Genomic DNA, 13,870 nt, shown 5'->3' with positions numbered 1-13,870 from the left:
TCCTGAAATCACGACTAACTGCTTATGGCATTATCCTGAAATCACGACTAACTGCTTTCTGAATTAATATACATGAACCAGATCGTTTCCTCGCATAGTAACAAATGGTGCATTCAAATAATTAACATACAGATGATGTGAATTACTGTACACAAATCAGGTGATCGGCATGCATAGATAGTATCAATGATGCATACAAATAATTAACATACAGATGACCAGCACTCATTTCAATGGCTAAAAGGCACCATATCGTCTAGCAGCCTGTTTTAAATGAATCTTGACTCTTCCAACTTTTAATCCTTTTTTCTCCAGACTGCGCCGACACAAAGAGTTTCAGAAATGCAGGCTTGCACTTCCACATCCCCTACCACTATTACAATTATTTTTACTCCTCCAACTTGAATGGCCCCCTGTACCATGGTGCCGTGTTCTGTTTGCTGATCCTCCCTGCAGTCCCTGCTCTCGTCCGCACAGGGAGCAAGAACCTCGTACCAGTTGGACAAGTGCAAGGGCTGAGGCTCCTCCAATGCAACAGTCTGGATCCCCATACCTGCCTCACTCATAGTCACACCCTCCTGTCCTTGACCATGGAACAAATTTGAATTATTTACCCTAAGGGGTGTGACTGCCTCCTGGAACACATTGATGTATCGCAGTGTCTGAAGCTCAGACTCCAGCTCATCAACTCTGAGCCGAAGTTCCCGAGCAGCCAACACTTACTGCAGATGTGGTCGCCGTGGATCACACTGGTGTCCACCAGCTCCCACATGCTATAGCTGCAACACATCATCTGCCCTGCCATCTCGATTGTATTTTATTTAACTAATTAGGTTTTCAAGTTTTGAAATGTCAAATTATCTATATATGTTTTAATCTGTACCACGGCACTTAATTAAAACCAATGCCCAAGTTTAGAAAAAAAGAGAGGAATAGAGAAATACTCACTAACCAATCTGTTATCTGCTTTCCTGTGATGACACACTTGGATTTTTTTGCCCTCTTCCCTCACAGGTCCGTTCGCATTGCTCTCAGCTACCTGCTTTTATCCCCCGCTGCTCCCACGCTCGTGGTGGTCTCGGGCGCTGCTTTTATCTCCCACTGTTCCCCAGTTTGATTGCCTGCACCTCCCATTATGTCAACCGTATCTGCATGCCCTGGCACATCAACCTGGACAAATGTGTTGCAGGCTCTGAGTCGGTGTAAATCCAGTTGCAAAGCTGTGGCATCTGCTGAAAATAGACCTTTACCCATCCTACGTCATATGAGAGGTACTGCCAATGGCAGTCAGGGCACCACCATCTCAATTTTTCTGCCTCTGCCTCTCCTTCCAGGCTAGCATTGGAATTACCTGAAGTATCGGTTAATGTCTGGCCACAGATGTAACAAACAGATGATAAAAACATATCAATCTTTATCTCCTTTCTCACTGATGAGAAACATGAGCATGACAGCTGCCTGATCCACCACATGCTGCACTTCCCAAATTGAAGGGGTCCTGACAACTATGTAGCCATCTGGGCATCAAGCTTCTATTCCCTCCTTTTCTCCCATCTTCCTCTTTACCTGTGGACTGTGATATTACCTCCTCAAGTTCACTACCAGTATCTCTGTAATGTGTACAGCTGTGCTGGTGCTTGCAAACATTGGTGAGATAGTCAGAGGTGGCGTGCAGTACTGTCTTGCTCTGGACCATTATGGGTTATGGCAAGCTTTCAGGCCTATGGTGACAGAAAAGGAACAAATGTTAGAATGTGACTCCACACTTTCAAACAGCTTTCATTGCAAGATACTGTTTGTGTGGTTGTTTGTATGTCTGTTTGGGAGTGAGTGTGAAAGTGAACAAGACATAATAGCAGGATGATATCAGCCCTAAGCTTGAGGGAGGCCTGCAGGCTCAGCTTCCCCTGCTCCTACAGCCTATCATGTGTGGCAGTAAGTGGCCATACATCATGTAATTAGGATGTCTTAGAATGAGTTGAAGAAATCCGTGTGCTTTTGAGTCATATGGGTTATGGGTTCAAGCTCTATTACAGACCTGAGGACATAATCTGGGCCAACATTTCAGTGCCAGTGCACAGTTGATGTAGAGCTGCATTGTTGGAAATGTTGCATTTTAACTGAAATGTTAAACCAAGGTTCCATTTGAATGTTTAGATGGATTTAAAAGATCGCAGTGCACTTTTTTCAAAAAGATCATGAAATTCATGTTGTGTCCTGGCCAACATTCATCCTTCAACCAACATTATCTAAATCAGATTAACTGTTTATTCATCCCAATGCTGTGTGCAAAACGGCAACCATGGTTGGTTACAATAAGTAATTTATTGGCTGTGAAGTGCTTTGGGATGCAACAGCAGCACTTCCTCTTCATCAACCTTTAGACATGGAGTTCAGATGCTGTGCTGCCCACACACACTCTTTCCTGCCACCATATTTGTTTTGCCATGCACATGATTGTTTTTGTCCCATACAGCCTTTGGAGAGGCTAGAAAATTATTTCATAGTCACTATGGCATTCCAAAAGGCTGAAAAAGAATTATGTTTCAGATGTGGCTACTTACCTTTAATTAGCCACATCCCTTTAATTCTGGTACATGGTCTTTTCTTCTGTCCCCTGGGTGAGCTCGCATCTGCAGGCCCAATCCGCCGAGGACTTTCCTTGTTTACCAAATGAGGGCCGTCCCTACAAAATACAGTGGAGTCAACCCTTTCCAAATCAGGTGAGTGTAAAACCTTACAGGCTTCATACTTTATGACCAAACTGAACAATTATAATAGGCAGTGTGTACTATTACTATCAACAACAGTATTTCTGTAATGTAACCAGCTATGATTCTGCTTGTGTATTTAGCACTGACTAAAGGATTAGCGAAAGGCTGTGGTGTAAGCTTTTGGTTTATTGTCTTGACAGAGAGCTTTATAGTAGATGGATAATGTTATGTTTTTTTTAACCTCTACTGTGGATTGTTCACATACTGGTATTTTTTCTTAATCTCTCTCCCTCTCTCTTTTATACAAATTCCTGCTTTCTTCCAAAATACTCCCAAGAAACTATACTGGTTAAATATAATGCAAAAAGTAGATTTTTCATGATAGCTGATTGTAGAGCACAATGTGTGATCTTACTTTCATAAGGGCAGAACTCCATATATCTTATGAAATAAAGTATGACTCCAAATGTTTTCTTCATTTAATAATTGAATTCAAACTTGTTCATCTGCATTAGCAAATATATTTGGTTTCTCTGGGTTCTCAGTTTATCAATGCGGATAACATATGCTCTTTCCTTTCCTCTGTAAGCAGTATTATATGTCAGCTTGTGACATAGTTACAGCTTATTAAATGTTAATGTTGCACCTTGTTGTAATCTAATCGTTGTCTGACTATATCCATTCCTTGATTGTTTATAAAGGACCACTGCCTGTTCCATGGCAATTGTTTTTCACTCAGTCTCAAGAGACCCGATACACTGTTGTGTTTGTATCAATCGTCATTGTACAACTCTTCAGTGTTGTAATTGAGACTTGTGTGCATGACCTGCGCTATGCTGTAAAAAAACTGTACTGGCCTGAAGTTAATGCTTTAGATTATTACCCAGTGCACACCAGAGAAGCAGTATGTGCTGGGTTTTTAGCTCTCCAACACAATTTTGGCTGCTTTTCCCATTATTCTCATGGACAACTTCCAGGTACTTAAACTACTCCTTTTTGGCATTTCAATTCTATTTTTCCTTATGCAGCATGCTTCATGTGTTCAATAATTAATTTCCGAGTGTAAGGGAGAAAAACAAGCATTCTCATGTGATTGTGTTTCTTGTCAATGGTGGGAGCAGTGAATTTTCCATGCTTCTGTGCACAGATTGTTCTTGAATAACCTTGCCTCAAAGACACTGCATGCACAGCTTTATAATACAGTATAACCAAAATTCCTACTGTGATTAACTCACTGGCATTTCAGACCACACTCGTGAGCAACTACTAGAGATAATGTTTAATCTATCATAGTAATTATTTGCACAATCAAATGGATCAATATTTAATTCTAGTTTGAATGCAGTTGTCAGTTTCCTTTTATCCTATAACAGGTGAGCTGCCAAATGCAGTAAACATATCTCTGCTGTCTTTAGCTCCCTGCATTATGTAGTAATATCTCTGAAATACAAAAACTGAACATATCTTGTCTTTCATGATTGCTAAATTTAAGGAGCTTAGTTGCTATGTATGTTAGAATTTGGGTTTACTACAGGCAGTGCTCTGAAGGCTTTCATTGCCAGCATTCATCCTCAATACTCATAAAATTTTTAAATGTTTCTGAGATTGATTGACAGTGAGTGCATTTTTATTCTGTTCACTTTCCAGATGGATCCTGTGCAGAAAGCAGTCATCAACCACACATTTGGAGTTTCAGTTCCTCCTAAAAAGAAGCAAATTATTTCATGCAATGTCTGCCAGCTACGATTTAATTCAGAGGTGAGTACAGTATGCATTTAGCTTTAAATAATTATTTATTTGTGTTCTGCTGAGTTTTAGAAATAAAAATAAAACTGTTCCATTCACATGCTTATGTCATAGCTTAGTGTTAGAAATAATCTCTGACATATACTGCATGTTGTGTTAATTTAGCAAGTACTTCACTGATGGTTAGCATACGTGGTGCATTTTACACTGTTGGAGCAGCTGTGTAGAAAGGTGATAAGTGCACCATACATCTGTTTTTGGGCTGCTGTCGCGCTGATCTGTGGTGTTGATTACCTTGTGTAACTTACCAGGTAATGGGTATTTCAAGGTGAGTATTAATAATCCATTGAGTTTACATTATATCTCTTTGTTATAGGATACCGCAGTAATATTTTTTGTGCAATTGAAAAGGTTTGAATGTCACTTTAAAGAATACGCTTCTGCTTCTAAATTGGTCTCACTGCGCGAGTAATTAGCAAACAGTGAGTTATGTATTTACAACCAATATTCTCGTGAATTTTGTGGCCATCTTGATAAAATTACCGATCAGTATTATGCAGGAGAACGTCCAAACAGTAAATCTGGATTACTTTTAGTATTTCTAAATTATCATGAAATAATTAGTGTTATTTTGAGGAAAGCAGCAATGATGTTGCCAGAATATTGACTTAGAAAGCTTTCATTGTTTATGTTTCTTATTTTAGTTATAAATGTACAAGGCAGTCATTTAAAAACTAGAGGCAAGGTATACTGTATGTCTTCAGCATGACACTGGGATGACTATAAATAAATACAGACTATTGGTGTCAAGTGTATTGAATCTAGGCATCAGAATTTATTTCTGACTTAGCGGGTACTGCTAGGAAGGCACAAGGGAATGCGTCATTATAGCAAAGGCTGTCATGCAATGCAATCGTTAGATCTTCTTTTGTTTCAGATCTAAGCATGTCATTATTAGGGTTAGAGAAAGAGAAGACAATTAGGTCATAGTTTTTACAATATCTTTTTCAGCTGGCCCCATGGGTTGCTGAGATGATTACTTATTCGGATGCATTTCACTGTGAAATGTTTTCCTTTTAGGGAAACATGGAGTGCTAAGTAGTTGTAATAGATTGTTGTCGTTAACCTTTTCCAGCATGGTTTGTATAATAAAGTTTACAATCAGTCCTGCAATGCTGCAAGATATTATATCGGGCCTCTGTAAATTGATATTTATCCTGCATTTGTACAGTATATAGACAATAATTGCCTGTAAACTAAAAATAATTCCAGGAAGAAAATAAAGGAATTTAATACATTCACACAAAAAAAAATGCTTTTAGAACTCGTATGCGGCCTCGCCCTCTGGCAAGCTGGCACTTGAATTATGTAGTGGGTGGTGAGTTTGTCAGCCTTTTCTGACCTTGACGGTTCGAATCGTCCCACTCCCTGGTTCTAGGGCTTGGAATTATTTAGGGGATGTGATAGATGTAGACAGACAACTGTTTGGTGCAAGAACAAATCTTTTATTCAGAAAATAGCACACCACACTAAGTAACTTAATAGCATGTAACAAAATGTACAGAAAAAGGGGGAAAACGTATACGCAACGGGTATAGAGGTTATGCAGTGGAAAAAAAAACACCTCTCACCACTACACTAACTAAGTTAGGCTCTAAAATTGCAGGGACTATGCTCACCAAAGGATTTCTCCACAGTTTAGACCAGTTGCACACTGCTTTCTCTCTCCTCAATCTTGTGGATTCTTTGGCTGGTTGCGGTGTCTTCGGTATTAGCACTGGTCGATGTTTTGATGGTAAATAAGTTTTTTTTCTTGAGTCAGAGCTGGATGATTGTTGGTTTTTCATTGACTCCGAGGCTTCTTGTTAGGTTCTTCTTGTTGCGTTGCTGTAACCTCGTGTGACAAGTTAGATGTTTCAAAGCCAGAGTCAAAGAGCCCAGAGTCCAAGTGCTTTTCCAGAATGTTCTCTGGTACGTTTCTTCAAAAGTGTTTCCTCAGCCCAAAGGTTACCAGCAAGGCCACCAGTTATACCTGAGAGGCTGCTTAAACTTTCGCGCCAAAACTCGGGTGCACAATTGATTTTTGATGACTGCTTTTGTGCGATTTTGGCAGGCTGATCAACTCTAATGTGATCCCTTTGTGAGAATTTTGGTGGGCTGATTGAGCATTAGCATGATACAAGATTCCCAAAGGTGTTGATGGGGTTTTCGAATGGTGCTGTTAGAATGTAATCAGGTTTTGATACACTCCATTGTGTGTTTCGCTGATGCCAGGGTTTTTCTGTATAGCTGTTTTAAGAACTATTAAAATATGTATGTATCTGGGTCCCTGGTAAGTGGGCTTTTGTTAGACTGCTAATGTCTCCCTGGGGCCTGCCTCCCAGGTGGATTAGCAGCCCTGTAAGGATCCCATTTCCCTATACAGATCCAGCATACAATTTAAAATGTCCAAACTCAATCTAAAAGGCCCAAGTTTAGTCCAAAGGCCACATTTCTCCTCCAAAAGTCTAACACAGTTCCCTTTTAAATTGCAGACACATGTCCATTGAGTAGGGGGTCCCAGAATTTTGTGAATCTTACAGTTATCATGACCCCCTGCCTTGGCTGGAGGCCGATCGTGTCCTGTATATCATCATGTGCCGATCTCACCTCTATGCTATCCTCCAAATTACACGCAGTGTCGATATCTGAGCTGGGGGCTGCGAGTGTGAAATCGAGTGACGGTTTTTCTTGATCATCACTGTCTTGTTGTTCATCCAGCACTACCTCGTCAGGTTGCAGTTCTTTGGTATCGGAAAGAAGAAAGGCACAAGGATAAAGTTGTGGTATGGGGAGAGGGGAAAGCAAGAGATGCATGCTTACACCATCTGTAGCTTATAAATCAGAAGAGATTGTAGGATGAAGGGGAAGTGAGATATCAGAAGGAGGATTTGGTATGAGGATACCATCATTCTCTATGCTTTGAGCCTCGCTGCTGGCCACGGCCTCAGCATTGGCAGTTCCAGTGATGGCGAGCACCGTCTCCTCCATGGAGCAAGGATGTGCTGGTGCGCCTGTCCTCTGCTGGTTAGCTCCTGCTGCCTGCAGTTGTGCACCACCTTGTCTTGTAAGAGAGAGGGAATAAAAGCAACAGTGGCAGCATGGATACGAAATTGGCTAAGTGACAGGAAACAAAAAGTAGTGGTGAATGGTTGTTTATCGGACTGGAGGAAGGTACAAAGTGGTATTCCCCAGGGGTCAGTACTAGGACCACTGCTTTTCTTGATATATATTAAGGACATGTTAATTTGCAAGACCTAAAGCTCTGATTGGGCCCCCTTGATGACAAGTCCTGATTGCTGAATGGTCCCCTTGGAGGATAAGACGCACCCTTCCCCCTCCCCTTTCTCCCACCAATCCCTTCACCCCTGTCTCCTCTCTCTCTGCCTCCCCTCACTGCCCCAGTCTCTCTCTCCCCACTCTCCCCATCCCCCCCCCACTCTCTCTTTCCGCACTCTCCCCCCCCCACTCCCCACCCCTCCCGACTCTCTCTTTCCCTGCCCCACTCTCTATCTCTCTCTTTCCCCGCTCTCTCTCTTTCCCACTCTTTCTCTCATTCTCTCTTTCTCGTCCCTCATCTCCCACTCTCTCACTCTCTCTTCCCCCCGCCCCCCCCCCCACCCCCGCACCCTCTCTCCCACCTCCGATTTCCGCTCTCTCTCAGAAGGCCATGAAAATGTTCATGTAGATAATCACAGCGTTATTCTAGGCAAAAGTCCTGGAGGCTCATTTAGTATAGTCACTGATTTTCAAAAGATACCCCAAAAACCCCGGTACCAGGCTCAGGCTCAAGCAGCAGCTCCAGGCCTGGCAAAGTGGTTCGGCCCTAACTCCGGCTTCCTCATATATCGTACTGCGCGTGCGTGACCGAATCGAGCATGCATGTGCAAAAAGGGGACACAAAAATATTTGTGCAAATAATCACTTTGATACATTATTGACTTGGACTTGGTGTACAGGGCACAATTTCAAAATTTGCAGATGACACAAAACTTGGAAATATAATGAACAGTGAGGAGAATAGTGATAGACTGCAAGAGGACAAAGACAGGTTGGTAGAATGGGCGCACATGTGACAAATGAATATTAACTCGGAAAAGTGTGAAGTGATAATTTTGGAAGGAAGAACGAGGAGAGGCAATATGAAATAAAGGGTACAATTCTAAAGGGAGTGCATGAACAGAGAGACCTGGGGGTATATGTGCACAAATCGAGGCAGGGTAGGTTGAGAAAGCATATGAGATCCTGGGCTTTATAAATAGAGGCATAGAGTACAAAAGCAAGGAAGTTATGATGAACCTTGATAAAACACTGGTTCAGCCTCAACTTGAGTATTGTGTCCAATTCTGGACACTGCACTTTAGGAAGGATGTGAAGGCCTTAGAGAGGGTGCAGAAAAGATTTTGTTATGTATGTTAACTGGGTTTTTCCTGCCACCAGAGGGCACGACTGTCGGAGTTCTAATGGTCACTGGCAGACACGTGCAAGCCGTGTATATAATGTTGGCATCACTTTGAGAATAAATAAACTGGAATAAGGTCATGCCTGAACTAGCTCACCGTACTTAGTCTCGAGGAATTATTCGATACTTAACAAATGGTGACAAGTTAAAAATATGAACTTTCACGCAACCATGTCTGTTGGAATTTTGGAGACATTCGTTGACGGGGAAGACTGACAGGATTTCACTGATCGCCTCGACCAGTACTTCATAGCCAACGGATTGGAAGGAACCGATAACGCAATTAAGCGCAGGGCGGTTCTCCTCACCGTTTGTGGGTCAAACATTTATGGCCTTATCAAGAATCGACTCGAACAATGGATAAGATATACTGTTATGTCCTTGGATCTCTAATAATGACTCCATGAGGCAATGTGTTGTACTTGAACTGTAGTGATTTTAGTCCTTTATTTATTAACTCTAGAGTGAGGATCACACCTGGTGGCCTGCCTTTTACACTAGGCCAGGCACACCTGTACAGGTAACCTACAAGTCTCCCACTGCTGTGCCCTCTGGTGGCACACCTTGTGATAGTACCAACATTAGCCATGTAGAATACATGACATCACTCTCCCCTGAGCCTTTAGTACAAATCGCCTCTGCATTGATTGTGCTCTGGGCTTAGCTCTATCTGGTTGACCCTTGGCAGGTACTTTCAAACTTGGGTGAGTGGTTGGTGCAGTAGAGTGCTGGTGGCTTCTGTTTGTGTGTGTCCCTGACCACTCCATTCTCCCCCCACCCCCTTCCCCCCCACCACCACTCCACATGCAGGTTATGCTAGAGGCTCATTGCATTCATATACATTCAAGTTCAGAAAAACAAGTTTGCATTACATTTGTGGTTCCGTTGTGAGACAAGTTTGTTGGACTATTGAGATACATTATCGATGCGGTGACCGGCGCTTAAAGACAAACTAGTTCCAGAACTGCTGGATGGTCCCTCTGCAGTCTGGTGGTGGTGCGGTGCCCAGTGCTGGCAGTGGGAACCCAGTTGGTTCAAGTTGTCTGCTCTTGGGGCTGTTGCCGTGGTTCCTAGCGTCGGGCAGGTTCACAGATGCCTGTGACCTCCTTGTCCTTTCTTTGTGCCCTGGGTCACTGCTGCTCCCTGAGGAGCTGTCGTCTAGCAGTGCACAGGGAACTGCTGACTCGCTAGCCTGGGCATTGTTTGGTTTGGGATCCTGGTTGGTCCCGGTCCCCTTTGGGGGGACTGTAGCGGGTGACCCTTCGTTTCCAGGTATGGCCTTGGTGGCGATGGGGTCTCGGGGCTGCGCCTTAGCACAGTTTGCTCTTTCAGGCTCGTGGCGATTGATGCCATCGGGTGCCTGAGAGGTGGAGCCGATCAGGGGCAGGGTATCGATACCGGTGCCGTTGCCCTGCTGAGATCGCTTGCTCTGCAGCTCGTCTGTATTGGCTGCTTGTGGCCACACTCCATGGTGCATAACTCTGGTCCCAGGGACGCAGGTTACAGCATTGGGTAGCTCGCTAGACCTGTGTGCTCCCGATGGGTGTCTGCCCACTGCATTGGCTGCGTGCAGTTGAAATCCTACATTGTACAACTTTACATTACTTATTGTGGATGCTCTGTAGCTCCGATCGCAATCGCGCGACTTTTCCTCGCTGGCTGCATGTACACCATTATGATCATCAATTACACATTTTACATGATTGTGCGACTTTTCCTTGCTTATTGCACGTACACAACTCTGATCATCAATTACACATTTTATCTCTAACTTACAATTGCTATTACATTGCTTGAGTGTGTGGAACAGTCCATTTAATTGTAGTGGGTTACAGGCCTCCTTTAAGTGAGCCGTGCTTTCTTTATCCCAATCCTCTTCTCCATTAGGTGCGACGTGTTGCTCCATCAGCGCTGCACCTCACGGTCTGGCCGCAGCCATCTTTTTCTTCAACGCCTCACCTCGTGGTTTGGGCGCCATCTTTCCTCCAGCCATGATGTCGACTGCGGTGATCCTCTTCTCCCTAGGCTCTGCCACTGAAGCTGGGAAGTCGTCTTTGGATCCGATTTTCTTCCTCCGGAGTCCTGCCTCTGGAGCCTGGAAGGTGCGTTCGGGTCATGTCAGCTGGATCATCTCCACACAGTCGTGCTGTGCGGTCTGTGCTTGGGTGCTGTGCTGGTCTGCTCTCTGGTGCCAGGTCCACCCTCAAGTGAGGGCTTCCTGTGCCTCCGAAGGGGAGGACGTCGATCACTGAAGGGGTGAAGTCTTCCCACTTCCAATGGATCTTCACCATCCACCTTCTTCCGAGCAGCGTTGATCCATCACCTGCAATAATCCACAGAGGTAACGTGCACCATGCCATCATGGAGTACCTTTACATACGCACCACCAACGACTGGGATAAGTTCATTAGTGTAGGTGCGCAGCTTTGCCTGAACCGGGACCAACTTGGGTCGTTCAGCTTGATTGTCCCATAGCCTCTCAAAGGCTATCTCAACATCCATCCTCAACGGGGAACAATCTGTGGTGCAGGTAAACATGCTATATACCTCATCGTGGGGCTGAACTGCCTCTCTGCCTATCGTTTCATAATCCGCGCTGGATTCATGGCCATCTGCAGACTCTTCATCGACACAGTGAGTCATATTTCTCTTACACATTCGCTGGAGGTGGCCCTTTGTGCTGCAGTCCTTGCATACATAGTCTTTAAAGCGGTACTGGTGAGCCCTGTGATTCCCTCCACAATGCCAGCATGGAGCTACTCGATTAGTCCCCCTCGGCGGACACTGAGTTAAGGGACTCGGGGGGCCTGTTCTCTCTCCCCTGAGAGGGTTCGCGTTCTACAGTCTAGCCTCTAAAAGGCGCCACTCGGTGCAGAGTACCTGCCGGGTTTGAGTCTTGAAGGTGAGCCATCTGCCTAGAACCGTAGGTTGAGGTCATGAATGACTGGCTCATGGAGATGGCCTTCTGCAGCGTGACTGTTGAGGTGACAGTAGCTTATGAAGAAGGCCCTCATGGCCGATTCCAATGACAAAAATGTCCCGCAGCGCTTCGTTGAGGTGGTTGCCGAAATCACATGGTGCCGCCAGCCTCCTGAGGTCTGCGGCATATTTCGCGATTTCCTGGCCTTCGGGCCGTCGGTGGGTGTAGAACCAGTGTCTGGCTGTGAGGATGCTCTCCTTGAGCTTGAGTTGTTCATGGATCAGTGTTATGAGCTCCTCGTACGTCTTGGTCGTTATCTTCGCTGGTGCCAGCAAGTCCCTGACAAGGCCATAGACGGTGGGCCCACAACAGGTTAACAGACTAGCTCAGCGCTTATCTGCCAGTGTGGCCGGATTGTCATCTGCCAGGTTGTTTGCTGTGAAGAAATGGTCGAGTCTCCACAAAAGTCGTCCCAATCATCACCATCAGCGAACTGCTGCAACGTACCAAGAGTAGCCATTTTCGCGTGAAAGTCCCTAATCTCGTCGCCAATTGTTATGTGTTTGGATGCTCCAATAATGACTCCACGAGGCAATGTGTTGTACTTGAACTGTAGTGATCGTAGTCCTTTATTTGTTAACTCCAAAGTGAGGATCACAGCTTTTATACTAGGCCAGGCACATCTGTACAAGTAACCTACAAGTCTCCCACTTTTGTGCCCTCTGGTGGCACACCTTGTGACAGTACCAACAGTAGCCATGTAGGATACATGACAGGAACCACTTTAAACCGAAGGAAAACAACATCATGGTGAGGTAGCGTTTCTATACGCACAATCGCTCGGAGGGCCAGGACGTGGCGGAATTTTTCGTTGACCTGAGATGTCTCGCTGGGCCGTGCAATTTTGAAACTGCGTTGGAGGAAATGCTACGGGACGTTTTCGTGCTTGGCATTGGCCACGAGGTCATCCTTCAAAAGCTGCTGGCTGCTGAATCTCTAGACCTGAGCAGCGCCATCACGATCGCCCAAGCATGCATGTCCACGGACAATAACTCGAAACAGATATCTTCCCAGCATCGAAACTCACCAGCAAGTACTGTGCATAAAATAATATTGTCGGAAGGCAGAGCTGCACTGGCAGGGCCTATTCGACCTGTAACTGCTCAAAGTCCGCCATCGGGGGTGAATCATATCTCGCTTTGTTGGCGTTGCGGGGGCTATCATCGGACCCATCAATGCTGATTCAAGCAATATGTGTGCAAAGGCTGTGCAACAATGGGGTCCCTTCAGCGAATGTGTCCACAACCAAGCAAGTGTGCTGCGACACAACACGTGGCTGAGGATGATCGATCCAGAGTGGATCAAGCGGCACAAGCAACTCAACCCAAGTTACAAGACGAAGAAGTGTATGGGGTACATTCTTTTACCAAAAGTCCTCCGATAATGCTGGAAGTTAAATTAAATGGGTCCAGAATCCATGGAATTGGACATGGGTGCGAGTAAGTCAATAATGAGCCACAGGGCTTTCGAAAAGCTGTGGGACACTAAGGCAAAAAAGACCCAAACTGAGCCCAAACAATGCGAAGCTGCGTACCTACACCAAAGAGCTCATACCAGTCATTCGCACTGCGGCAGTAAAGTTATCGTACGATGGAGCTGTGCATGATTTATTGTTGTGGATCGTTCCAGGCAATGGCCCAACGCTGTTCGGCAGGAGTTGGCTTGAGAAAATTAAATGGAACTGGAACGATATTAAAGCCTTATCATCAGTGGATGACGCTTCGTGTGCTCAAGTGTTGAGCAAGTTTCCCTCGTTGTTCGAATCAGACATCGGCAACTTTATGAGAGCCAAGGTGCAGATCCACCGAGGCAAGACCCGTCCATCACAATGCTCGGGTGATCCTGTACATGATGAGGGAGAAGGTCGAGATCGAACTGGACAGACTTCAATGGGAAGGAATCATATCACCAGTCGAGTTCAGCGAATGG

At 44.9% G+C, this 13,870-nt stretch overlaps 1 protein-coding gene across 4 annotated transcripts in view; it reads left to right on the top strand.

Annotated features, from left to right (window-relative positions):
- znf385b (zinc finger protein 385B) overlaps window positions 1-13,870 on the top strand; it is a 751,134-nt gene that overhangs the window by 610,683 nt on the left and 126,581 nt on the right. For all 4 annotated transcript variants that reach the window (XM_070874802.1, XM_070874804.1, XM_070874803.1 and 1 more), the window contains one exon: window positions 4,362-4,472. In XM_070874802.1, coding sequence (XP_070730903.1) covers window positions 4,362-4,472 — 111 coding nt within the window. The remainder of the gene's footprint in view (window positions 1-4,361; window positions 4,473-13,870) is intronic.

This window comes from Pristiophorus japonicus, chromosome 3, assembly GCF_044704955.1.
Source record: "Pristiophorus japonicus isolate sPriJap1 chromosome 3, sPriJap1.hap1, whole genome shotgun sequence".
Taxonomy (NCBI): Eukaryota; Metazoa; Chordata; class Chondrichthyes; family Pristiophoridae; genus Pristiophorus; species Pristiophorus japonicus.
Note: the sequence above shows the minus strand (reverse complement) of the source record. Positions and strands in the feature narration are given on the sequence as shown.